This window comes from Lampetra planeri, chromosome 69 (genome assembly GCF_965212315.1).
Source record: "Lampetra planeri chromosome 69, kcLamPlan1.2.h2, whole genome shotgun sequence".
NCBI classification, from domain to species: Eukaryota; Metazoa; Chordata; class Hyperoartia; order Petromyzontiformes; family Petromyzontidae; genus Lampetra; species Lampetra planeri.
In genome coordinates, this window is record NC_136174.1 from 318,018 (window position 1) to 345,350 (window position 27,333).

At 44.0% G+C, this 27,333-nt stretch overlaps 2 protein-coding genes and 1 long non-coding RNA gene across 6 annotated transcripts; 2 read left to right on the plus strand and 1 right to left on the minus strand.

The window, feature by feature from the left end:
- Window positions 1–1,049: 1,049 nt before the first annotated feature.
- On the minus strand, window positions 1,050–4,759 carry LOC144737413 (uncharacterized). Of its 2 annotated transcripts, none has more exons than XR_013588973.1 (3): window positions 4,613–4,759; window positions 2,656–2,747; window positions 1,050–2,479 (listed from the first exon to the last, which is right to left on the minus strand). It is a non-coding gene; the product is annotated as an uncharacterized LOC144737413 (long non-coding RNA). The 2 variants fall into 2 exon arrangements; XR_013588972.1 differs by lacking the exon at window positions 4,613–4,759 and adding an exon at window positions 3,980–4,430.
- LOC144737412 (lamprin 0.9-like) lies at window positions 4,755–14,526 on the plus strand. 2 transcript variants are annotated; one of them, XM_078620093.1, is made up of 8 exons: window positions 4,755–5,091; window positions 7,010–7,096; window positions 8,076–8,135; window positions 8,955–9,107; window positions 11,503–11,577; window positions 11,803–11,847; window positions 12,497–12,535; window positions 13,212–14,526. In XM_078620093.1, the coding sequence occupies exons 2-6, from the start codon at window positions 7,036–7,038 to the stop codon at window positions 11,835–11,837; spliced, it is 384 nt and encodes a 127-aa protein (XP_078476219.1). In that variant the 5' UTR covers window positions 4,755–5,091; window positions 7,010–7,035; the 3' UTR covers window positions 11,838–11,847; window positions 12,497–12,535; window positions 13,212–14,526. The 2 variants fall into 2 exon arrangements, with proteins under 2 accessions (XP_078476219.1, XP_078476218.1); XM_078620092.1 differs by having other exon boundaries at window positions 4,755–4,971.
- Window positions 14,527–18,411: 3,885 nt separating this feature from the next.
- LOC144737420 (lamprin 1.8-10-like) lies at window positions 18,412–24,506 on the plus strand. Of its 2 annotated transcripts, none has more exons than XM_078620098.1 (7): window positions 18,412–18,739; window positions 20,672–20,758; window positions 21,550–21,609; window positions 22,434–22,592; window positions 23,163–23,237; window positions 23,465–23,509; window positions 24,227–24,506. In XM_078620098.1, exons 2-6 carry the CDS (start codon window positions 20,698–20,700, stop codon window positions 23,497–23,499), a joined length of 390 nt encoding a protein of 129 aa, XP_078476224.1. In that variant the 5' UTR covers window positions 18,412–18,739; window positions 20,672–20,697; the 3' UTR covers window positions 23,500–23,509; window positions 24,227–24,506. The 2 variants fall into 2 exon arrangements, with proteins under 2 accessions (XP_078476224.1, XP_078476225.1); XM_078620099.1 differs by having other exon boundaries at window positions 18,412–18,623.
- Window positions 24,507–27,333: the final 2,827 nt, after the last annotated feature.

The following is a 27,333-nucleotide window of genomic DNA, read 5'->3' on the forward strand; positions in this document are numbered from 1 at the left end:
TCTCGGCATTAACACAAATGACGATGAATGAAAACGACCTGGAAAACAAAATCTACCACGAATAGAAAAAAATATATATATTCTTTTTTTAAAACGAACCCTGACATTAATCGTAAAAAAAAATATCTGGTGGCGAGGGAAGCACGCACACGGATTCCGATTCTGAAATTTGGGGGAGTAAATACATTTGGTGGCTGAAATTAGTCTGTGATGAAAGCTGTTAAAGAAAATATATTAACATTTTAATCATAATGGGACTTAGGAATCGACTCTTCGACTGGACAGAAACCAAAAATAAATCAGCTGGATTGGGATGGTGGGTGCAATGCCAATGGGAGTTTGATTCACAGATGAATATATATACACGAATGATATCTGGGTTCCAAACGCCCCCTCCCCCATCTCTATGTGTGCCCCCCTCCCCCTGCACTGAGTATACACCTATCGTTACTTAGCTCTTGTCAGCTCCAGAGTTTTGTTTTAACCGGTCGTGAAGTGAGGACACTTCCAAATCCTCCTCCAAGAATTCGAGATCATTGTGGGTCAAATATCTGGTTGACTTTGGCCCCAAAACGTTTAATAGTGGTCGGTCGAAAATTTTCGACACCGGATTATGTGTGTCTGCTCACGCCAAGTGTCATTAACAGCTGTCGTGGTTTTGTCATTCACGATTATGATTTCATTGGCCGGGAATTCAGTTGCACTGTGGATAACGGATGTAAAGTTACGAGTGGCTTAACGATTGAATTACTCGGCCGATGAGATAGGACAGGTGTCTGTTGGATAGTATGATGAAGGTTGTTAAGTTCTGAATTGATCCGACGCGACTTGGGTGGGTATGTTCTGTGAAACGTCCTTCTTGTGTTCCGGATTAAAATAAAAATCTGTACTCACTGCCCTTACGCGTGCCATTGCGTCATAAACCAACTACCGTGTATGTGCATGCAAACGGGTGCGTGAAGTACATTGTTACACACCAACTCTCACATGACCCAATCGTTAACCAAAGTATGGAAATCGTACACAGTAGTAAACAGTTTACCTTCTAGTCCATTCACGTATAAAAGAGATTAACCTGCCATACACCTGGTCACCCAGACTCTTCAGTGCAGTTAAACTGTTACGGCTTGAATTAAAGATACAGCTTGCACAGATTCAGCATAGCCACACAGCACATTAGCTTCACAAGAATTATTTGAAAGGGAAAAACCAGAGGAATTAGAGAACAATCCACGCAAGCACGGGCAGAACATGCAAACTTCAAATATACAGTCCTTAAGAGTCGGGGTCGAACCCACATCCTCCTGTATACCAGGCAAGGTAGTAAACATACTGACATCATGGCGATATGCTGGGAGACCAGCACTGAGGCTTCACGCCTGCAGTCTCTAAATTTAGGTAATATGCTGATCCGCCATTATTGGACTTACGTGAAAAAGAGCTTCATAGCTGATCCATTCCTCTCGTCTAAATAAAGGTTCTGATTCTATTGGTATTTGAAATGTATTGCTACAGGATACTGCGTCTGAACTGGAGCCATAGAGTAACCAATGTCGAAGTAAGAAAAGGGTCGCGCATAAAAGAAGACGAATTGATGATGCAGGCAGTAATGAGAAGGAAACTTGCACTATCTGGACACACATGAGGATGGACAAAAGGAACATGTAAATTATGTTAAGCAAAAATTGAAGGAACCAGAAAGAGGAAGACACCCACTACGGGACCTCTGCCCATGGATCATGATTCTTCTATCGTATATTCTTTGGGTCTTTCGTTAAAGTCACGGAGATAGGTTCAAATTAAATGAAACAAAAAAATATTTTATTTTTTATCAATTTGAACCTATCTACGTGAATTTTTTTCTCTCCGCCTGATGACGACCACTTGTGTTGAGATGGAAACGTCGTAGTTTTATTTTATTTCTATTAATTTTAACCTATCTACGTGACTTTACCGAAAGATGCAAATAATATGAATTTCTGCAGTTACGAAAGCTTTAAGTCAATATGCTCTTTCGTACACCATGGGAGGCGTGGGGGAGATTAGAAGCAACAGTTTGTACAGATGACGTCTTAGTTGAATATCAAAGTTTTTTAATTATTCCATGGCAGCAGTAACTGCTGTACGGATTGCAGCGATACCGCCAGGGTGTGGAGTGGAAGGTGCAACTCTTTGGCTATGGGTTTGACGGTTTGGTGCTTCACCACGGTCGCAGTTTGGCCATTCTTTGACATTTTCTAATCATGGAACGACGTGTACGCCGAGCGTCTCCCGTGCTTGCTTCCGAGAGCGGTTGAGTGTGGGTCCACAGCTGTCGTTACTTCCACGGTTGTGTGGTCGATTGTTTTTTTTTTCTACGTTCATAGATGCCCCCACCATTCGGACCAATAGATTGTGACGATGAGACACTGCCCTATGTACGTGTGTATGTTGAACTTCTTTCAGACGGTAGGTAGCCAACCATACACATCGCAGGATGCTGGGAAGAACAAGAAACCAAATACAAAATCAGTTTTAAAGAAATGTTTTTACTACGAGTTTTCCTGTGTTCTCTGCTGCCCAAAGCCATCATGCAAAATCACACAATGGAAATGTCGGCGTGGGGTAGAAATAAACTTATTTAAAAAAGTTTTTGAAAAAAAACGGTTCGCTTACCTTACGGTCGAGAAGTACGTCAATGGCGCCTGAGACACGTGGCGCCTGTTCTTGTGCGAGCCGATTCCACAGTTTAGGGACCGCGGTGTTTTCTACATACACAAATATATAAATAATAAGGCGTTCACGCAAAATGTCAATTGATAACACTTTATTCAAAAGTACTCTCCTGAGTCACTTTTGTATCTAAAACATTACACATTTTTACATTATCAAGTAAGACCGACTGAGCAACCTGGCTATCACAGATCACAGCTCAAGGAAATGACTCATCACGCGGCAAAAATACTTTAAATGCATGTTTCTACAAACTCAAGAGACCCAGGAGATCAAGATTCATATATAACCAGAGACCCACAGAAATCCAGAGACCTGTGAAGACCAAATGAGACCCATGCTCTTCGAGACTCATACTAAAATGAATCTATTTTTAATTTCTACCAGGCAAGGCCATCCCACTGGGAGATGAAGCTCTTTTTCAGAAACGACCTGGCCACAATATAATCGTTCAACGAAGTGCCTTGTCACGTGGAAATGTATAGCAGCCCAATACTCTTAAAAACACGACGATTATGAATATGGAGGGATATACCGGAGGACAGGTAAACAAAATCCACGCGACCACATGGAGAGAGAGACTTTTAGAAACAAATGATAGGCTAATGAAGTGGCTTATGTGGAAATTTAGAGCAGTAGCTAAATACTCTAAACCCGTTTTTGATTCTACATCTGGAGGAACCAGAAAAAAATCCGCACGACCACGGGGAGAACTTGCAACTCCAAATACGCAGCATGCCTAAGGGTCGATCGGTTTTGAAGCCACGATCTTCTGTATACCAGGCAAAGTAGTTAACATCTCATAGCCAACGTGGCGTTCTGGAACGGTGGCCAAGAGACATAAGCCGACACGCCACAAACACTTCCACTGTTCATTCCCCCAGTCGCTCCCACTGATCCAGCACTGAATGCATGTAAACACGTATATCGCAGACATTGTATATTGGTTTAGCCTAGATTTACTCTTCAAAAACGCTACATTTTACGTTAATAAAACATTTACTTGTAAAATATTATTTTACACATCTGTTGAGACAAATAATAGTGTTCTGATAACGAATTCATAAAATTACCTTTTTCTAATCTGAATCAACAATGAAAGTATTCTGTACCCATCAACGCATTAATCTGAATTTCAAGTCCGAGGATACAGGGCGGCCATTCTGCGCATTTTAAAAATGAAAACTGAAAAAATAAAAAACATTTAACAACCCGAATAATGGCCTCTGTTTTTTTGTTTGTTCACAAACCATAATGTATTAATCACCTTTCGATTACTGTATACGCCTTAATTCACCTCCGATTGACCAAAAACAGCGAAGTTATTGATGCTTGTGAACGTAATTCAACAAAGGCGGCCATTGAGGGGGATCTCGGACGCCATTTTGTTTTGATACACTTTGGGGGCCAAAAAACGAGGCCCGGCCAATTACACAAAAATAAACACCGAAAGTTCAGATCTCGTCCCTGCAACAGTTGCCAAGAGACACCACATCGGCCCAAACGCCACGCAACATCACACTGCTCAATCCTCCCATAGACTGAATCAAGCAAAGAGGTGCTTTGTGGACGGACAGTATGTTGAAATTATTTTGCAGTGTACGTAGTCAACCATTTTGAGACCGCCGCTGCCAAAAATCGCCAGAGCTGCACATTCAAATGCCCAGAATCGACTATGAGCACATATATTCATCATTCATTATGCCTTCCAAGCCTCCCTTGCATCACAGGGGGAAAGGGTGAAATCTTATTAATGCCGGCACACAAGAACGACCCAACAGATGTCACTACTCAATAAAATCAACAGTCAGCATTGCTTTTTATTGAGATATTCTATTTTAACAATATTAATGACTGTCAATGATGTCCAGTAATTTTGGACGGGTCGCTGCAGCCAAACCTCTTGAGCACGAATCCGTGCAGTTGCCTGTCTGGGCGTGGCCTATACACGTGCACGTGCGGCTCAGGAGCCAATCCCCGAGTCGCCGTTTTGCGTCACGTGGCGGAGCACGCGACCGACCCTGTCAATTACACACCGAGAACGCAACGGCAGCAAGATGCAGGGCAAGACGAATACTACTGGGCACCGATGGACTGAAATAAAAACCCCAGCTTTGTTCGGTTTAACATTCAGGCCAAATAATAAAGTCTGTTTTGGGGGTTAGATCCCTTGAATATGAATGTCTCATTCAGACTCTGCCTTCTCGGCAGACCTGTTCTCCACCTGAAGACGGCTGCTTGCGTTGTGGCCGAAACGTCGTGAGAATTATTTTATGTTTTATTTTTATTATTTTCCTTCTACGTGACTTTACCGAAAGAACCAAGAAGTAATATGAATGTCTCGTTAACCCACCACCAGTCGACAGAATACGTTAACGGGTTTGTCACGCAAACGAAACGTATTAATTAAGTTACTTCGGCACTCGCTGGTGTTGTAAATGTTGTGGATTCAGAGAAAATAGGACTGCGTATCTTCGTCGTGTGAATATACTTTACGTGTGTGCATTTGGAAATATGACCGTACTGTATATACGCGTTGGTGTGTCCATGTGTATGTTTTAATTAGTGAGGTGCACTATAAAAACGTTGCCACTGGTGGAGACATGGGCGGTCGGAAGTGTTGGCTACAAACTCCCTCGTGTACGGTGTGGGCCGACAAGTGCTCGCTAACAGCACTTGCCCCAACAGTCTGTTAAGGCTATACGGGCGAGCTTTGTCTAATTAATGTACAAAGCTCATGCGAATATATTTTTGCATGTATATGTCTGCATGCTCTACGTGTGCGCGTGTATGTCAATTCATCTGAATCGGTGTATGTGGCAAGCTGTTAACTACCTCGCCTTGTACACAGGAAATCGTGGGTTCGATCTCGACCCTGATGCCTGTATATTTGGAGTTTGCATGTTCTCCCCGTGGTCGTGTGGATTTGTTTCCCTCCGCATTAAGAAACATGCGTTTAGAGTGGCTGCTGCTACAGTTTTACACGTGTTAAGCCACTTCATTAGCCAATTATTTGTGGGCAGGTCACTTCTGAAAAAGTGCTACCTCGCTCAATGCGTCTTACCTGAAAAAATAAAAAATAAACTTTTTTTTAATATGTGAAAGTAAATATAAGCTTATAAAAGTATGTGTACATATACACAGAATGTGTGTTTATGCGTGATGAACGGTGGCCAGGAAAAACAGGTTGTGCGTGGTGGCGGTTACAGAAGGCCAAGTCAGGTTGTGAGTTGAATGGTTAAAAGCAAACCCACCCCCCCCCCCCCCTAAAAACTAGTGCAAAACTAATATTAAGATCAATGAAATGAAATAGATTACTATATAAAAGGGTGAAAAAGATACGAAATAATAGCAGCCGGCAACAGAGGCATGCTTGCTTCTGCAGCCGTCTGGAACACTTCCGATACTAGGAAAGCACTGGGAGCTGTGCGCTCTTAAATCTCGATTGAAAACCAATTTCTAAAGAACTGCTTTTCGTGTTTAGTTGATTGTCCTTCCCTCGCACCTCTAATTATCACGTTTTCAAACGTACGGCGCAGAAGAAGTTCAACATACATACACACGCTTTGGTTTTTTCAGTAAAGTCACAGTTCTTGCAGTCACGAAAGCTCCAAATCATTCATACACACATTCTTGTCCACGTCCCCTGCTAGTCTCATTTAATTTGGATGAGGTCCTAATACAATAATACCTCGATTCACATCTCCCCCTTTTGCATCGTTTCGCCAAGACTTCATCACTTTATGAATACCGCTCCCCGATTTGCGTCACCTCAATCCCATACTTGCGTCGACAGCATCGTTCATCCTTTCTCATTATCCGTCGTCTCTCAGCCTTCGCCTCCACCACCGTACCCTGTAGACCGCTTCATCAGCCACTTCGTTGTACTATCATTTGTGATGGCCAGGTTGTTTCTGAAAGAGCCATATTAACAGTGGACCTTACCTGGTAAAAAAAATAGTTTAGTTTTAGTTTAATATCGAGGCAAATGCGACATTTAGTGGTGTCGAGTGGAAATGTACTGAAACTCAAGTAAAAAAAACCCAAAACCCCATAAATATTTGGAGAGGCTTCAATGCCTCCCGTATTTTGACAGGAAATAGACGCGGTGCTTTGCTTTTGGCGTTTGCCAACGCTACACTGGAGCTATTGAGGCTAGGTCTTGTCTTGGCTGGGTCAAAGCCAAGCCAGCCCCTGGTTGCTGCCTTTAAAAGCTGGGGCTCAAACTCCAGGCTCGTCACTCCGAAGTGAAGCTTCATCAGCCTCAACTCAAGCCCTTCTTTCTTGTCGTCGACAGCGAAAGCAGAAAACCCCGAAAGCAAAATGGCCGCCGCTATTCAAGCTCTCCTCGTCCTCGCCCTCCTTCACCTCGCCACTGCGACGCGTAAGTTGGATGGAATCTCTGTGTGAGTGTGAGTCTGTGTCTTTGTGTGTCTATCTGTGGATCTCTGTGTGAGCCTGTGTTTATGGATATCTGTGTGTGAATCTATCTTTGACTGTATGTGTCTATGGATGTTTGAGTGTGAGTCTGTGTCTTTGATCTTTCACTTTGTGCGAGTCTGAGTATGAGTATCCTTGACTTTGTCTTTGTGTCTATGCATGTCTGTGAGTGTTTTTGTGTGTCTATCTGTGGATCTCTGTGAGTGCGAGACTGCGTCTGACTTTGAGTGTCTATGGATGACTCTGTGCGAGTCTGTGTGGTGGTGAGGATTTTTATCCAGGTTCTATAATTTTCCCCTCCACATTCAGAAACATGTGTTTAGAGTGTTTGGCTGCTGCTATACATTTTCACATCAGCCACTTTGTTAAGCTATCATTCGTGACCAGGTCGCTTCTGAAAAAAAGCTACATAGCTCAATCGACCTTACCTGGTAAAATAAAAAAATATTAAGTCAGTGCATCTATTTGTGTGTCCGTGTGCACGCGTCTATGGCTGTCTTTATATTTTTGATTTCTGTGGTGCTGGTCATTCACCCGCTTGTGTGCCGTTACTTGCCTAAATAATTGCTACTCGTGAACGACACTTGCCCCACCAGTTTGTTAAGGCTATAGGGGGAATCCTTGTGGGAGCATTGTGGTGTAGTGTTTAGCGCACTGTGCTATACACCAGTGACCTGAGTTCGATTCCCGCTCACAACTAATAACGGTGGAGAATATTTGAACTGGTCCTGGGCCTTTCTTTGACTCAGCATTAAATATAATTGTAGGGGTCAGTGTATAAACATCACCAGTGGGGAGACAAAGGCGGCTGGCCGTTGTGCATTCTAACAGCACTTGCCCCAACATGCTATGTAGGCAATGAAGGGGCTTGTTTTTGTCTCTGTGTCTATTTGTGTTGCGTGCGTGTCTCTGCCTTGCCACAGCTGTCATTGGCAAGCAGAGTGTGAGCACTGTATCTACGGGATATCTGGGCCACCCTGTGGGTGAGTGTGGTTCATTACAACTCACCACCACTACACTCACTAACTGAATCACAATGCTAAACGGTCTAAACAGTGCTGTTGCCAGTGCATTGGAAAAATGTGAATGAATGGAGTGCCCAATTAGTGCGGTTATGATGGCTCGAACCTTCGATTAACACGGTTGGCTCTGTAGGGTGCGAAAGATGTTCAACATAGTGACAGAGTCATATCGTATTTTATATTTCTCTAAGGCGATTTTAGTTAACGTCTAAAATTTAAATAGACATGTGGATGACGGGGCATGATGAGAAATGCCAAATAAGTGACCTCCAATTAAATAAATAAAAATCTGTAACTTGCAAAAAAAATCGCGACATGTTAAAAACACACACACAACCCATATAAAGGAGGGACCATTCATAGAAATGAAAGCATAGGCCAGCAGGCAGCATAGTTCAGCAGTCGGCAGAATCTTAATTCTTTAAATGTGGCCACAGGCCAACACGCACACTCATATTCTCACGCGTACATAGTCGCTCACATCCTAATACTCACTCACATTTTCATGCACCCACTCACACATGCTCACAAACACTCACACATTCTTACATGCACATAAACTCTCATTTGTGTACGCATTTGAACGTGTTTTTTTTACAATGTGTCTCCCTACCTCCCGATGTCTCATCGTTAACCCGTGGACAACTTATAGTGGGTAAAGCGTTGGCCCATTTTACTCACATCAGTCTCACGAATAACCCTGTTCTATATACATCTATATGCAACGCATGATAGAGCCTGAACCCACATTCTCCATTCAATACCCTCTCGCTATTATAGGAGGCCTGGGCTATGGAGGCCTGGGCTATGGAGGCCTAGGCTATGGAGGCCTGGGCTATGGAGGTCTGGGCTATGGAGGCCTGGGCTATGGAGGTCTGGGCTATGGTGGTCTGGGCTATGGTGGTCTCGGCTATCACGGAGCGGCCCTTGGAGGTGCCTACACGCACCATGCTTGTAACAGATCCATACACTATGCCACACACTCGACCACCCGTACAAAACAAGTCATGGTGAAATTAGCATTGGAAATTCCACACTCCCATGGCAAGGGGAGAGTTGATCCACACGACAAACCACTGTTGATCTTCCCTACTAAGTGTACTTGTTTTAGCCATCAACCAAGATTTTAACTCTCAACTTCATGATTGCGAGCTGCTCAGCTCTATGGCGGAGCCACCTGGTCAGTTAGGCTCAGCTGCTCTCTAAACGAACATCAGCACCCGCCCTCTTCGGACAGCCACGCCCACTCGACTCATCTGGACTGTGCCAGTCAAAGCAGAGCGGTTGGTAGGCCCACTAAGATATGCAGCTATTTATCAGAAGCGACCTGGCCACAAACGATAGCCCAACGAAATGTCTTATCACGTGGAAAATTAAATCAGGCAAACACTCTGAACGCATGTTTTTCAATGTGGAGGTGAAATACAACCCCCACGTGACCACCACGGGAGAGAACACACAAACTCCAAATACAGAACATGCATCGTCTGGGTCGGAATCGAACCCATGACCTCTTCTATACCAGGCGAGGTTGTTAACATCTCAACCACCGTTTCACATCAATCCCTCGTCAACCTCACATCGAATCTCCTCCCCCCGCCCATTAAACACAGAACTGTCTTTCCCTGGCAGCTGAGCTCGTTCACCCTTATGGTGGGCTCGGATACCATGCACCCCCTATCACCGCGGTGGGTATGCTGCATGTGCATGCCCTTGCATGTGCCCCCTACCTAATTGTTTGAATTGAATCTTAAAATCCCCTCCCCTACTAACACCATCACCACGACATCCAAAGATGAACGTGAGTCACGAGCAAAATTGGTTTGCCATGATTGCAGTCCTACATTGAATCTATTACGGTAGAAGGGAGTGGAAAAATGTATGTATAGGAATAAGGATACATCCTATTCTGAAGAATAGGTTTTCCCATTTTTTCTGGCAACAAAACAGGTGTTAAAATGTTAAAACACCAAACTTAAACCTTTTGCAAAGAATTATATCTGCATTAACCACATGTTCTTTTGGTGAAAATACAAACAAAAAACATGCTCTGAAAATATATGATGCATTGTCTTTGAAAGTGATTGGTCCACACCAGAGAAAGCTTTCTTTTAGAGCTTAGTCTCAAACAGTGTTAGACCAGAGGACGCCAAATCATATTCTTATTCTCATCATGGATGAAGGTGCAGCAATACAACTGCCACCGGTGGCAGGTGCCTCAATGAGAGGTGAGCTCTACAGGATATTTGATTTATCCGGTTTAATTTTCAATGCCGGCACGTAGGAGTTCACGGAGGTGGGAGTCACTTCCCACAGTTCCCCTCCACCGCACGCAATCTGGCGATCGGCAAAAACTGTGCCGAGCCTATTTAATATTTCCGGGTGAAGAGATGCAGAACTGCATTTCCTCAATGAAATCATATCTCAGAAGTTAAGCAGATCTTGAGCCTGGATAGATCTTTGATTGGGCGAAAAACCGCCAAGCATGGACCGGGTGTCAAGGGCTGTTATAATTGGTTCTGTAAAGTTATTGCCACGTTAATTCAGTGGCGACCGGTTCTATTTGTGCGGAATATTTTCGCTTCGAAATGCAAAGGCTCAAACGTTCGGGAATGTCGTGTCGGTGGTGTATGGGGATTTAAACAGAATAGTCAAATCTTTAACGATCATCATCGATATCATTAATTTCAACAACCACTGTTGTTGTTTTATAATGAAGCCTAACCGGTAGTTTGTCCGAGGTTAAAGCAACAGCAACCGATGACAAGACGGTAGTTGGACCATGAGTATTTTGTGGAATAAAAGTGACGACGTTTCGATCACAACACAAGCAATGACGATCGCTTGTGTTGTGATCGAAAATTCGTAATTTTAATTTAATTAACTTTTCGTTTTTATATTTTTTCATATCTACGTGACTTTACCGAAATAACCAAGAATATGAATTCCTGCAGTTTTAAGTCAAACCACAAAACAAGTACCTAGCCAACTGTGCTAATCGGAGGTGTGGAGGAAGGACAACTAAATACGAGAAGTAGTTCGCAAGAAATCAGTTTTCAATCTAGATGATGTAAAATTACCACAGCTCCAGTGGCTTCCTAATATCGGAAGAGCGTTGCAGATGGCCGCAGAAGCGCATCTGAAAGGGCCGCGCGATGATGCGGTGACGGTCTTTGTTCGATGGCCAGCCAAAAGCCGCTGCGAGCGTGTGTATGTTAGAACAACTATCACACCCGTTCGTTGCAAACCGTGCTAATTCGAAACGTGCTGGGTGAGGTTTAATGTTTAACCACCATTTAACCCTCCCTCCTGTGTGTGTTGTTTGCAGCCCTCGGCGGACTCGGCTACCCCCTCGGCATTGGCGCCGGTGTGGTGGCTCCTCACGCGGTGAAAGGCAAAATCGGTGAGGGTTTGTCTTTCCCGCCGGCAAATTCCCGGCGCATAAATGTTCCTTCGTTTATACAGCTCAGCTACGGAGTGTTGTTTAATGCGTGTATTAAGGACTGTGCTCGTTGACTGTTGGATGCGTCATTTACTCTCAAAAAAGTCTGCTGTGGTCAATATTATATTGTAACAGGCACGTGAATCTCCGTTAACCTTTGTACTGCGATATGTGCTGTGTATGCAGCTGCCCCGTTGGCGCCTTTTGTTGGTGCCATCTAGGTCGTCACCGGTAAGTGAAGGTCGCAGAGACACCAGAGGCTCACGCAGAGACCCGTACACTAAGACAGAGACTCATACACCTACCGAGACACCCTAAACACTTATCCAGAGACCCATAACTGTTCCCAGACAACCATGCACTTACAGAAACTCAAAGACTTATGCAGAGATCCTCAAACTTGACAAAATAATAGCCAAAACCTCCCGAACCGAGTATAACCTTCCCAAATAGAGTATTGAAGCTCCTGGGTGGATTGGTGGCAAAGCGATTAAAAGTGTAGAGATGCACATTTCTCGACACAGTGGAGGGACACGTGGATTAGAGATCACATGAAGGTTATTGTCCCCCCCAACGACAACAATAGGGGGTAACGCTCACAATGACCAGAGCAACCAGATGGATGATAAAATGTGTCAAGTTAACACAGTGATGAGCACATCTGCAAGTCATCTCAGTCAGTGCATAGCAGCTCGGTTTGTAACCATGACCTGCTAGCATCAAGTGCCTCCCAAACATCACCTGACCCCGTCAACGTGCACCTAGCCTAGCAAAAGCACCATTGTGACCATCACTTTAGTGGTGATTCGACCGGGGCTGTTGTTGCTGTTGTTGCTGTTGTCTAAATGTGTCGTGTATGTGTTTGTATGTCTGTGTACAGTGACAGAATTGCTAGGCGATCGTTGACTTGCCGCACCAGGTAACTATTCCATGTAATTGTTCCATTATTATTGGCACCAATTGGCCCATGCCCGCATTTGCGGCATTAAGTTCGTGCTGCCTTCTGCACTTATTTGACGCGATGCATTAATTTCCTTAGATCATCTGGAAAGTTCGTGGTTCACGAATTCCTCCTCTGTATGTGGAGTTTTATTCCCCAGGCCCCATCCCTTTATCATTATGCCTCACCCATCCCCCCAGACAAGGCATGGCTTGTTCTTTTAAAAGGAAGTGGCAATTAGTTTTCACCCCACGTGGGAACTAGCAAACTCTGGGCTAAACCCGAGTCGATTTCAGTGAGAAATTGTGAGAGTGTATGATCGGGGTTGTGGAAGGAGGGGAGGGGACACGTATTATGTATATGTTGAACTTCTTTGGCGCCGTACGTAGCCAACCGCGCTCATCGGAAGTGCGGAAGGACAACCAACTGAACACAAAAAGTTGTTCTAAAGAAATGCGTTATAAATCTAGATGATTTAAAAGTTTATAGCTCCAGTGGTGAAGGGTTCTTAAAATATTCTTAGAGATACAGGTTTGGTCCGATCTTTATGTGGGCCTAACCCACAGATTGATGATTTATAATGCTGGCTATGAAGGTAGACTACGTTTGTTGAGTGCAATTTAATGATCTGGGATGCGTGCGCGTCTGTGCCCAGCCCTGCGTCCCATCTGCAGTCACTTCAAACAGAAGTGGTGCCTGTGGAAGTGACTCAAGACTCCGGTGAAGAAGTGACTTGAGGAAGGTTATGGACAGCCTCGCCAACCACCCACCAAAGGGAGCATAGGTTCACCACCTACTCCCCTCCCATACCTGCCCATTCATACCGACTGACCCACCCATCCTACCCAAGCCCTTGACTCTCACACGAATTCTCATCGGTGCAATACTATCATTTCGCCGTTCGTTAAGTTCCTCACCCCCTACTCCTATGCCAATTTCCTGCAAATTACGCCATTCGGACCCTTGAGTGCGTGCGTGAGTGAGTGTGTCATCGTGTGACAGAGTGAGTGTCGTGATGCAAGTGGGTGGGCGGGTTTGCCGGCGTCTGTCCATAATGTTTTTCTGAACTTCTCGGCATTAACACAAATGACGATGAATGAAAACGACCTGGAAAACAAAATCTACCACGAATAGAAAAAAATATATATATATTCTTTTTTTAAAACGAACCCTGACATTAATCGTAAAAAAAAAATATCTGGTGGCGAGGGAAGCACGCACACGGATTCCGATTCTGAAATTTGGGGGAGTAAATACATTTGGTGGCTGAAATTAGTCTGTGATGAAAGCTGTTAAAGAAAATATATTAACATTTTAATCATAATGGGACTTAGGAATCGACTCTTCGACTGGACAGAAACCAAACATAAATCAGCTGGATTGGGATGGTGGGTGCAATGCCAATGGGAGTTTGATTCACAGATGAATATATATACACGAATGATATCTGGGTTCCAAACGCCCGCTCCCCCATCTCTGTGTGTGCCCCCCTCCCCCTGCACTGAGTATACACCTATCGTTACTTAGCTCTTGTCAGCTCCAGAGTTTTGTTTTAACCGGCCGTGAAGTGAGGACACCTCCAAATCCTCCTCCAAGAATTCGAGATCATTGTGGGTCAAATATCTGGTTGACTTTGGCCCCAAAACGTTTGATAGTGGTCGGTCGAAAATTTTCGACACCGGATTATGTGTGTCTGCTCATGCCAAGTGTCATTAACAGCTGTCGTGGTTTTGTCATTCACGATTATGATTTCATTGGCCGGGAATTCAGTTGCACTGTGGATAACGGATGTAAAGTTACGAGTGGCTTAACGATTGAATTACTCGGCCGATGAGATGGGACAGGTGTCTGTTGGATAGTATGATGAAGGTTGTTAAGTTCTGGATTGATCCGACGCGACTTGGGTGGGTATGTTCTGTGAAACGTCCTTCTTGTGTTCCGGATTAAAATAAAAATCTGTACTCAATGCCCTTACGCGTGCCATTGCGTCATAAACCAACTACCGTGTATGTGCATGCAAACGGGTGCATGGAGTACATTGTTACACACCAACTCTCACATGACCCAATCGTTAACCAAAGCAACCAAAGTATGGAAATCGTACACAGTAGTAAACCGTTTACCGTCTAGTCCATTCACGTATAAAAGAGATTAACCTGCCAGACACCTGGTCACCCAGACTTCAGTGCAGTTAAACTGTTACGGCTTGAATTACAGATACAGCTTGCACAGATTCAGCATAGCCACACAGCACATTAGCTTCACAAGAATTCTATGAAAGGGAAAAACCAGAGGAATCAGAGAAAAATCCACGCAAGCACAGGCAGAACATGCAAACTTCAAATATAAAGTCATTAAGAGTCGGGATCGAACCCACATCCTCCTGTATACCAGGCAAGGTAGTTAACATACTGCCATCAAGGCGATATGCTGGGAGACCAGCACTGAGGCTTCACGCCTGCAGTCTCTAACTTTAGGTAATATGCTGATCCGCCCTTATTGGACTTATGTGAAAAAGAGCTTCATAGCTGATCCATTCCTCTAGTATAAATAAAGATTCTGATTCTATTGGCATTTGAAATGTATTGCTACAGGATACTGCGTCTAAACTGGAGCCATAGAGTAACCAATGTCGAAGTAAGAAAAGGGTCGCGCATAAAAGAAGACGAATTGATGATGCAGGCAGTAATGAGAAGGAAACTGGCACTATCTGGACACACATGAGGATGGACAAAAGGAAAATGTCAATTCATGTTAGGCAAAATTGAAGGAACCAGAAAGAGGAAGACACCCACTACGGGACATCTGCCCATGGATCATGATTCTATCGTATATTCTTTGGGTCTTTCGGTAAAGTCACGGAGATAGCTTCAAATTAAATTAAACAAAAAAATACTTTCTTTTTTATCAATTTGAACCTATCTACGTGAAAATTTTTCTCTCCGCCTGATGACGACCACTTGTGTTGAGATGGAAACGTCGTAGTTTTATTTTATTTCTATTAATTTTAACCTATCTACGTGACTTTACCGAAAGATGCAAATAATATGAATTTCTGCAGTTACGAAAGCTTTAAGTCAATATGCTCTTTCGTACACCATGGGAGGCGTGGGGGAGATTAGAAGCAACAGTTTGTACAGATGACGTCTTAGTTGAATATCAAGGTTTTTTAATTATTCCATGGCAGCAGTAACTGCTGTACGGATTGCAGCGATACCGCCAGGGTGTGGAGTGGAAGGTGCAACTCTTCGGCTATGGGTTTGACGGTTTGGTGCTTCACCACGGTCGCAGTATGGCCATTCTTTGACATTTTCTAATCATGGAACGACGTGTACGCCGAGCGTCTCCCGTGCTTGCTTCCGAGAGCGGTTCAGTGTGGGTCCACAGCTGTCGTTACTTCCACGGTTGTGTGGTCGATTGTTTTTTTTTTCTACGTTCATAGATGCCCCCACCATTCGGACCAATAGATTGTGACGATGAGACACTGCCCTATGTACGTGTGTATGTTGAACTTCTTTCAGACGGTAGGTAGCCAACCATACAAATCGCAGGATGCTGGGAAGAACAAGAAACCAAATACAAAATCAGTTTAAAAGAAATGTTTTTTTCTACGAGTTTTCCTGTGTTCTCTGCTGCCCAAAGCCATCATGCTTAACCACACAATGGAAAGATGTCGGCGTGGGGTAGAAATCAACTTATTTTAAAAAGTGTTTTGAAAACAATGGTTTTATTCAACGGTTCGATTAACTAACGGTCGAGAAGTACGTCAATGGCGCCTGAGACACGTGGCGCCTGTTTTTGTGCGAACCGATTCCATAGTTTAGGGACCGCGGCGTTTTTTACATACACAAATATATAAATAATAAGGCGTTCATGCAAAATGTCAATTGCTAACACTTTATTCAAAAGTACTCTCTTGAGTCACTTTTGTATCTAAAACATTACACATTTTTACATTATCAAGTAAGACCGACTGAGCAACCTGGCTATCACAGATCACAGCTCAAGGAAATGACTCATCACGCGGCAAAAATACTTCCAATGCATGTTTCTACAAACTCAAGAGACCCAGGAGATCAAGATTCATATATAACCCGAGACCCACAGAAATCCAGAGACCTGTGAAGACCAATTGAGACCCATGCTCTTCGAGACTCATACTAAAATGAATCTAATTTTAATTTCTACCAGGCAAGGCCATCCCACTGGGAGATGAAGCTCTTTTTCAGAAACGACCTGGCCACAATATAATCGTTCAACGAAGTGCCTTGTCACGTGGAAATGTATAGCAGCCAAATACTCTTAAACACACGCCGATTATGAATATGGAGGGATATACCGGAGGACAGGTAAACAAAATCCACGCGACCACATGGAGAGACTTTTAGAAACAAATGATAGGCTAATGAAGTGGCTTATGTGGAAATTAGAGCAGTAGCTAAATACTCTAAACCAGTTTTTGATTCTACATCTGGAGGAACCAGAAAAAAATCCGCACGACCACGGGGAGAACTTGCAACTCCAAATACGCAGCATGCCTAAGGGTCGATCGGTATCGAAGCCACGATCTTCTGTATACCAGGCAAAGTAGTTAACATCTCATAGCCAACGTGGCGTTCTGGAACGGTGGCCAAGAGACATAAGCAGACACGCCACAAACACTACCACTGTTCATTCCCCCAGTCGCTCCCACTGATCCAGCACTGAATGCATGTAAACACGTATATCGCAGACATTGTATATTGGTTTAGCCTAGATTTACTCTTCAAAAACGCTAAATTTTACGTTAATAAAACATTTACTTGTAAAATATCATTTTACACATCTGTTGAGACAAATAATAGTGTTCTGATAACGAATTCATAAAATAACCTTTTTCTAATCTGAATCAACAATGAAAGTATTCTGTACCCATCAACGCATTAATCTGAATTTCAAGTCCGAGGATACAGGGCGGCCATTCTGCGCATTTTAAAAATGAAAACTGATAAAATAAAAAACATTTAACAACCCGAATAATGGCCTCTGTTTTTTGTTTGTTCACAAACCATAATGTATTAATCACCTTCCGATTACTGTATACGCCTTAATTCACCTCCGATTGACCAAAAACAGCGAAGTTATTGATGCTTGTGAACGTAATTCAACAAAGGCGGCCATTGAGGGGGATCTCGGACGCCATTTTGTTTAGATACACTTTGGGGGCCAAAAAACGCGGCCCGGCCAATTACACAAAAATAAACACCGAAAGTTCAGATCTCGTCCCTGCAAGTTGCCAAGAGACACCACATCAGCCCAAACGCCACGCAACATCACGCTGCTCAATCCTCCCATAGACTGAATCAAGCAAAGAGGTGCTTTGTGGATGGACAGTATGTTTAAATTATTTTGCAGTGTATGTAGTCAACCATTTTGAGACCGCTGCTGCCAAAAATCGCCAGAGCTGCACATTCAAATGCCCAGAATCGACTATGAGCACATATATTCATCATTCATTATGCCTTCCAAGCCTCCCTTGCATCACAGGGGGAAAGGGTGAAATCTGATTAATGCCGGAAACAAGAACGACCCAACAGATGTCACTACTCAATAAAATCAACAGTCAGCATTGCTTTTTATTGAGATATTCTAATTTGACAATATTAATGAGTGTCAATGAGTGTCAATGATGTCAGAAATTTTGGACGGGTCGCTGCAGCCAAACCGCTTGAGCACGAATCCGTGCAGGTGCCTGTCTGGGCGTGGCCTATACACGTGCACGTGACTCAGGAGCCAATCCCCGAGTCGCCGTTTTGCGTCACGTGACGGAGCGGGCGACCGACCCTGTCAATTACACACCGAGAACGAGTACGCAACGGCAGCGAGATGCAGGGCAAGACGAATACTACTGGGCACCGATGGACTGAAATAAAAACCCCAGCTTTGTTCGGTTTAACATTCAGGCCAAATAATAAAGTCTGTTTTGGGGGTCAGATCCCTTGAATATGAATGTCTCATTCAGACTCTGCCTTCTCGACAGACCTGTTCTCCACCTGAAGACGGCTGCTTGCGTTGTGTCCGAAACGTCGTGAGAATTATTGTTTTATTTTTATTATTTTCCTTCTACGTGACTTTACCGAAAGAACCAAGAAGAAATATGAATGTCTCGTTAACCCACCACCAGCCGACAGAATACGTTAACGGGTTTGTCACGCAAACGAAACGTATTAATTAAGTTACTTCGGCACTCGCTGGTGTTGTAAATGTTGTGGATTCAGAGAAAATAGGACTGCGTATCTTCGTCCTGTGAATATACTTTACGTGTGTGCATTTGGAAATATGACCGTACTGTATATACGCGTTAGTGTGTCCATGTGTATGTTTTAATTAGTGAGGTGCACTATAAAAACGTTGCCACTGGTGGAGACAAAGGCGGTCGGAAGTGTTGGCTACAAACTCCCTCGTGTACGGTGTGGGCCGACAAGTGCTCGCTAACAGCACTTGCCCCAACAGTCTGTTAAGGCTATACGGGGGAGCTTTGTCTAATTAATGTACAAAGCTCATGCGAATATATATTTGCATGTACAGTATATGTCTGTGCATGCTCTACGTGTGCGTGTGTATGTCAGAATTCATCTGAATCGGTGTATGTATGTGGCAAGCTGTTAACTACCTCGCCTTGTACACAGGAAATCGTATTTGGAGTTTGCATGTTCTCCCCGTGGTTGTGTGGATTTTTATCCGGGTCCTCTAGTTTTTCCCTCCGCATTAAGAAACATGCGTTTAGAGTGGCTGCTGCTACAGTTTTACACGTGTTAAGCCACTTCATTAGCCAATCATTTGTGGGCAGGTCACTTCTGAAAAAGTGCTACATCGCTCAGTGCGTCTTACCTGAAAAAATAAAAAATAACCTTTTTTTTATTTGTGAAAGTAAATATAAGCTTATAAAAGTATGTGTACATATACACAGAATGTGTGTTTATGCGTGATGAACGGTGGCCAGGAAAAACAGGTTGTGCGTGGTGGCGGTTACAGAAGGCCAAGTCAGGTTGTGAGTTGAATGGTTAAAAGCAAACCCACCCCCCCCCCCCCTAAAAACTAGTGCAAAACTAATATTAAGATCAATGAAATGAAATAGATTACTATATAAAAGGGTGAAAAAGATACGAAATAATAGCAGCCGGCAACAGAGGCATGCTTGCTTCTGCAGCCGTCTGGAACACTTCCGATACTAGGAAAGCACTGGGAGCTGTGCGCTCTTAAATCTCGATTGAAAACCAATTTCTAGAGAGCTGCTTTTCGTGTTTAGTTGATTGTCCTTCCCTCGCACCTCTAATTAGCACGTTTTGCTACGTACGGTGCAGAAGAAGTTGAACATACATACAGTAAAGTCACATAGAAAGAAAAAGATATTAATTACCGAAAGAACCAATAAGCAATTCCTGCAGTCACGAAAGCTCCAAATCATTCATACACACATTCTTGTCCACGTCCCCTGCTGGTCTCATTCCTAAAACAACAAAACCTCGATTCACATCTCCCCCTTTTGCATCGTTTCGCCAAGACTTCATCACTTTATGATTACAGCTCCCCGATTTGCGTCACCTCAATCCCATACTTGCGTCGTCGACAGCATCGTTCATCCTTTCTCATTATCCGCCGTCTCTCAGCCTTCGCATCCACCACCGTACCCTGTAGACCGCTTCATCAGCCACTTCGTTGTACTATCATTTGTGATGGCCAGGTTGCTTCTGAAAAAGAGCCATATTATCAGTGGACCTTACCTGGTAAAAAATAATAATTTAGTTTTAGTTTAATATCGAGGCAAAGGAAACATTTAGTGGTATCGAGTGGAAATTTACTGAAACTGAAGTAAAAAAAACCCAAACCCCATAAATATTTGGAGAGGCTTCAATGCCTCCCGTATTTTGACAGAAAATAGACGCGGTGGTTTGCTTTTGGCGTTTGCCAGCGCTACACTGGAGCTATTGAGGCTAGGTCTTGTCTTGGCTGGGTCAAAGCCAAGCCAGCCCCTGGTTGCTGCCTTTAAAAGCTGGGGCTCAAACTCCAGGCTCGTCACTCCGAAGTGAAGCTTCATCAGCCTCAACTCAAGCCCTTCTTTCTTGTCGTCGACAGCGAAAGCAGAAAACCCCGAAAGCAAAATGGCCGCCGCTATTCAAGCTCTCCTCGTCCTCGCCCTCCTTCACCTCGCCACTGCGACGCGTAAGTTGGATGGAATCTCTGTGTGAGTGTGAGTCTGTATTTTTGTGTGTCTATCTGTGGATCTCTGTGAGTGCGAGACTGCGTCTGACTTTGAGTGTCTATGGATATCTCTGTGTGAGTCTGTGTGGTGGTGAGGATTTTTATCCAGGTTCTCTAATTTTCCCCTCCACATTCAGAAACATGTGTTTAGAGTGTTTGGCTGCTGCTATACATTTCCACATCAGCCACTTTGTTAAGCTATTATTCATGACCAGGTCACTTCTGAAAAAAAAGCTACATATCTCAGTTGACCTTACCTGGTAAAATAAAAAAATATTAAGTCTGTGCATCTATTTGTGTGTCCGTGTGCACGCCTCTATGGCTGTCTTTATCTTTTTGATTTCTGTGGTGCTGGTCATTCACCCGCTTGTGTGCCGTTACCTGCCTAAATAATTGCTACTCGTGAACGACACTTGCCCCAACAGTTTGTTAAGGCTATAGGGGGAATCCTTGTGGAAGGATTGTGGTGTAGTGTTTAGCACACTGTGCTATAAAACGGTGACATGAGTTCGATTCCCGCGCACAACTAATAACGGTGGAGAATATTTGATCTGGTCCTGGGCCTTTCTTTCACTCAGCATTAAAAATAATTGTAGGGGTCAGTGTATAAACATCACCAGTGGGGAGACAAATGCGGCTGGCCATTATGCCTTCTAACAGCACTTGCCCTAACATGCTATGCAGGCTATGAAGGGGATTGTTTTTGTCTCTGTGTCGATTTGTGTTGCGTGCGTGTCTCTGCCTTGCCACAGCTGTGGTTGGAAAGCAGGCTGTGAGCACTTTATCTACGGGATTCCTGGGCCACCCTGTGGGTGAGTGAGGTTCATTACAACTCAGCGCCACTACACTCACTCACTGAATCACAATGCTAAACGGTCTAAACAGTGCTGTTGCCAGTGCATTGGAAAAATGTGAATGAATGGAGTGCCCAATTAGTGCGGTTATGATGGCTCTAACCTTCGATTAACACGGTTGGCTATGTAGGGTGCGAAAGATGTTCAACATAGTGACAGAGTCATATCGTATATTATATTGCTCTAAGGCGATTTTAGTTAACCCGTTGCATGGTCTAAAATCTAAATAGACAAGTGGGAGACGGGGCATGATGAGAAAGCCCAAAAAGTGACCTCCAATTAAATAAAAAAAACAAATCTGTAACTTGCAAAAAAATGGTGACATGTTAAAAACACACACACAACCCATATAAAGGAGGAACCATTCAAATAAATTAAAGCATAGGCCAGCAGGCAGCATAGTTCAGCAGGCAGCAGAATCTTAATGCTTCAAATGTGGCCACAGGCCAACACGCACACTCATATTCTCACACGTACATAGTCGCTCACATCCTAACACTCACTCACATTTTCATGCACCCACTCACACATGCTTACAAACACTCACATTCTTACATGCACTTAAACACTCATTTGTGTACGCATTTGAACGTGTTTTTTTTACAATGTGTCTCCCTACCTCCCGATGTCTCATCCTTAACCCGTGGACAACTTATAGTGGGCAAGTCGTTGGCCCATCTTACATCAGTCTCACGAATAATCCTGTTCTATATACATCTATATGCAACGCATGATAGAGCCTGAACCCACATTCTCCATTCAATACCCTCTCACTATTATAGGAGGCCTGGGCTATGGAGGCCTGGGCTATGGAGGCCTAGGCTATGGAGGTCTGGGCTATGGAGGCCTGGGCTATGGAGGTCTGGGCTATGGTGGTCTGGGCTATGGTGGTCTAGGCTATCACGGAGCGGCCCTTGGAGGTGCCTACACGCACCATGCTGGTAAGAGATCCATACGCTATGCCACACACTCGACCACCCATAGAAAACAAGTCATGGTCAAATTAGCATTGGAAATTCCACACTCCTATGGCAAGGGGCAAGTTGATCCACACGACAAACCACTGTTGATCTTCCCTACTAAGTGTACTTGTTTTAGCCGATCACTTGTGTTGTGATCGAAACCTCGCAATTTTAATTTAATTTACTTACATTTTTTCTTTTTTTTATATCTATGTGACTTCACCGAAAGAACAAAGAATTTGAGGAAGGACAACTAAATACGAGAAGCAGTTCGCAAGAAATCAGTTTTCAATCCAGATGATGTAAAAGTACCACAGCTCCAGTGGCTTCCTAATATCGGAAGAGCGTTGCAGATGGCCGCATAAGTGCGCGATGATGCGGTGACGGTCTTTGTTCGATGGCCAGCCAAAAGCCGCTGTGAGCGTGTGTATGTTGGAACATCTATCACACCGTACGTTGCAAACCATGCTAATTCGAACGTGATGGGCGAGGTTAAATTTTTAACCACCATTTATCTCTCCCTCCCTCCTGTGTGTGTGTTGTTTGCAGCCCTCGGCGGACTCGGTTACCCCCTAGGCATTGGTGCCGGTGTGGTGGCTCCTCACGTCGTGAACAGCAAAATCGGTGAGGGTTTCTCTTTCCCGCCGGCAAATTCCCAGCGCAAAAATGTTCCTTCGTTTATACAGCTCAGCTACGGATTGTTGTTTAGTGCGTGTTTTGAGGACTGTGCTGGTTGACTCTTTTGGAGGCGTAATTTCCTCTCAACAAAGTCCGCTGTGGTCAATAATATATTGTAACACGCGCGTGAATCTCCGTTAACCTTTGTACTGTGATGTGTGCTGTGTATGTAGCTGCCCCGTTGGCGCCTTTTGTTGGTGCCATCTAGGTCGTCACCGGTAAGTGAAGGTCGCAGAGACACCATAGGCTCACGCAGAGACCCGTACACTAAGACAGAGACCCATTGCCCTACCCAAAAACCCATAATATCCAGAGACCCATAACTGTTCTCAGATATCCATACACTTACAGAAACCCACAAACTTATACAGAGATCTTCAAACTTGCCAAAATAATTGCCAAAACCTCCCCAACCAAGTAGAATCTTCCCAAACAGAGTATTGAAGCTCCTGGGTGGATTGGTGGCACAGCAGTTAAAACTGTGGAGATGCACATTTTTAGATACAGTGGAGGGACACGTGGATTAAAGAACACATGAAGGTTATTGTTCCCCCGAACGACAAAAATAGATGGCCAACGCTCACAACAATGAGCGGAACAACCAGATGGATGATAAAACGTGTTAAATTTACACAGTAAGAAGCACATCTGCAAGTCACCTCAGTCAGTCAGTGCATAGCAGCTCGGTTTGTATCCATGACGTGCCAGCAGAAAGTGCCTCCCACACATCACCTGACGCCCTCAACGTGCACCTAGCCTGGCAAAAGCACCATCGTGACGTCACTATCACTTAATGGATTCTTAGAGACAGGTTTGTTCCGATCATCGTTTGGGCCTAACCCACAAATGGATAATTTATAACGCTGGCCGTGAAGGCCGACTACGTTTGTTGAGTGCAACTTAATGATCTGTGATGTGTGTGCGTCCGTGCCCAGCCCTACATCCCCGTCTGCAGTCACTTAAAATAGAAGTGGTGCCTGCGGAAGCGACTCGAGACTCCGGTGAAGAAGTGAATTGACGAACGTTATGGACAGCCACCGCGACCCACCACCCACAAAAAGGGGCATAGGTTCACCACCTACTCCCTTCCCATACCTGCCCATTCATACCCATTGACCCACCCATCCTAACCAAGCTCTTGACTCTTACACAAATTCTTATCATCTGTGCAATGTCCTTCTTGTGTTCCGGATTCAAATAAAAATCTGTTCTCACTACACTTATGCGTGTTATTGCGACGTAAACAAACGACCGTGTGTGTGTGTAAACGCGTCCAACTCTCACATGACCAACTCTCACATGACCCAATAGTTAAGGAAAGCAACCAAAGTAGGGAAATGGTACACGGTCATAAAGCGTACATTTCTCTCCAGATTACCGTCCATTCTATTTACGTATTAAAGAGATTAACCTGCCAGACACCTGGTCACCGAGAGTATTAAGCGGATTTAAGCTGTCACGGCTTGCATTACACGCACAGCCTGCACAGATTCAGCATAGCTGCACAGCACATTAACTTCACAATAATCCTATGAAGGGACAAAACAGAACCTGGAGAAAATGTAACCATGGGGAAAAAATGCTAATTTCAATTATACAGGAGTCAGGGTCAGGATCGAACCCACAGCCTCCTGTATATCAGGCAAGGTAGTTAACATCTCACTACTGCAGGGAGATCCTGGGAGACCAGCTCTAAGGTTTGAGGCTGGCAGTCTGTAACTTCAGGTAGGCAGTCGATAAACATGCTTACCCGCCCCTACTGGACATCTGTGAAAATGAGCTTCATAGCTGATCGCATTCCTCCAATCTTAAACATTTAGATTCTATTGACATTCGAAATATATTGCTACAGAAGGATACTGCATCTAAACTGGAGCCAAAGAGTGACCAACGTAGAAGAAAAAGGTTGCATATAGAAGATGACCTGATGATGCAGGCAGAGAGGAAAAGGAAACTGCCACTATTTGGACACATAGGTAGGATGGACAATATCACAATTTGAATAGTTTCAGGGTTTATGCGGAGTGTGATTTCTTGGGGAGGGACATAACACACCAAGCGGGTTTGTCGTTTTGCCACAATGTTATAGGGGCTACTTTAATGCACAATTATAGACAGACTCCCACAAGTATTGTCTGACTTGTATGCTCTGTATGGAAAACCCGTTTGTACATGCAATGCAACCGAATGACTCAATCCCCCATAACCACCCACCATCGCTCTCGCTTACAGGGACCCACGGTCCTGAGTGTCCCAGTTTTTATTAGTCAGCCTATAGCAATATGCAGAGCTTTACTGCCTTCTTTGTAGTGTCTCAAGTCTAGCAGTAGGAAAAGCAATTGTGGCTCCCTCTGTGTGGCGTGTCCACCTTCCAATGGTAAGGAGAGCACTGCTGTCTCACTTGGTGTGGTGTATCCAACACCTTAGCGGTCGGTAGAGCAGGTGGCTCCCTTGGGGATGGTGGATGCAGAACTCAAAATTCTTGATGTTTCCCTACACATGAAATTTGATAATGAGGCCCTTGCCGCTATTGATGTCCTCGTCCTTGGCACTCCGTAGAGTCGACACCACTCACCCAGCTCTTGAAGTGGTCTCTCCGCACTCCAACAATTGATAAATCCCTCCTCGTGGCCCTAGGTGTGGCATAAAGGACAAGTTGCCTGTGTTCTCTGCTGCTGCCCAGACCCATCCTTCTATACCACACAATGTGAAGATGGCTGTGTGGGGTAAAAAAAAAAAAAGGCACTGTGGCATAGTATCGGTGAGGCTCTATTTTTGCAACTCCCGACTCTACGGGACATCTGGCAAAAAAAATATTGCAAAGCTGCATCATGTACAAAACTCCGTGGCACGTATCATGCTCACCGAGCTGCATTGGCTTCTGGTTGCCACGTGACTATATTATAAGGTCACATTCATTAACTCAAATTACATGCCACAAATGAACCACAATACCTTGCTGAGCTTGTCAAAGAGCATAAACCGCCATGCAAATTCTGGTCATCCTCGCAGTGGCTTTAGGGTAGCCGTTGAACAAAGAAGGTCATTGAATTGCGTGCATTCTGAAGCGCTTCCACAGCCATCTGGAACGCGCTTCCTTCCGATATAAGAAATTCACTGGAACTATACACTTTGAATCTTCTAGATGGAAAACTAATTTCTTTAGAACTGCATTGTGTTTAGTTTGTGGTTCTTAAATTAGGATGGTTGGCTACATACAGTACAAAAGAAGTTCAACATATATACATTCTGGCCAGATCTATATTATAATTTTTATTTAGACTGGAGGAATGCAATGAGATAAGAATTTTTTTAATAGATGCCAACGATGGGCGCATCAGCAAGTGACAACAAACAATACATATACACAATCGAAGTGCAAAACAGAGAAAATTGTAAGCAATTCACTAAGTACAAATGCATTTTTTGTTCATTCAAAATATAAGTCCGATTCATCAAGATTGGGCAAGGCAGGAAAAACAACTAACCAATCCCAGAACACACCAGGACAACACATCAGCAGATGTCCCTCAATGAAATGGCACATTAGCATTGAACTATCGATATACTACACAGGTAATGAACAAAGTTACGAATGACATTTGCAAATGCGGCTGTTCGATATTCAGCACTCATATTCCTGCTTTAGATGTTTAGCTGCAGACTCAAGTAAGGCGTCAATAGTTGGTGCAATGAACGAATAAAAATTATTTCAGTGTCAGAAAATTCCCTCCCCCTAGAAATTCACCGAGAAAGTGCACGGTCCTTCATTTCATCACAACGGCGAAGGTTAAATTGCACCTGTGAATCACTGTCTCCAAGCGGTTATTCCACGCACCAGTGTTGACATACCAGAGAAGGTGGCAGAACTTTAGTAAGACAGATTAATTTACATGGCCAAAACACGCGAATCAATTGTGAACCACAATCATTTCAAATGGTTAAACCATTAAACCATTAAGGTAATGACCCCTTTTCTAGTACCGACGAGTGACACCTGGGCTGGGCTCAAATGTACGTATGTATGTATCTTGAACTGAAT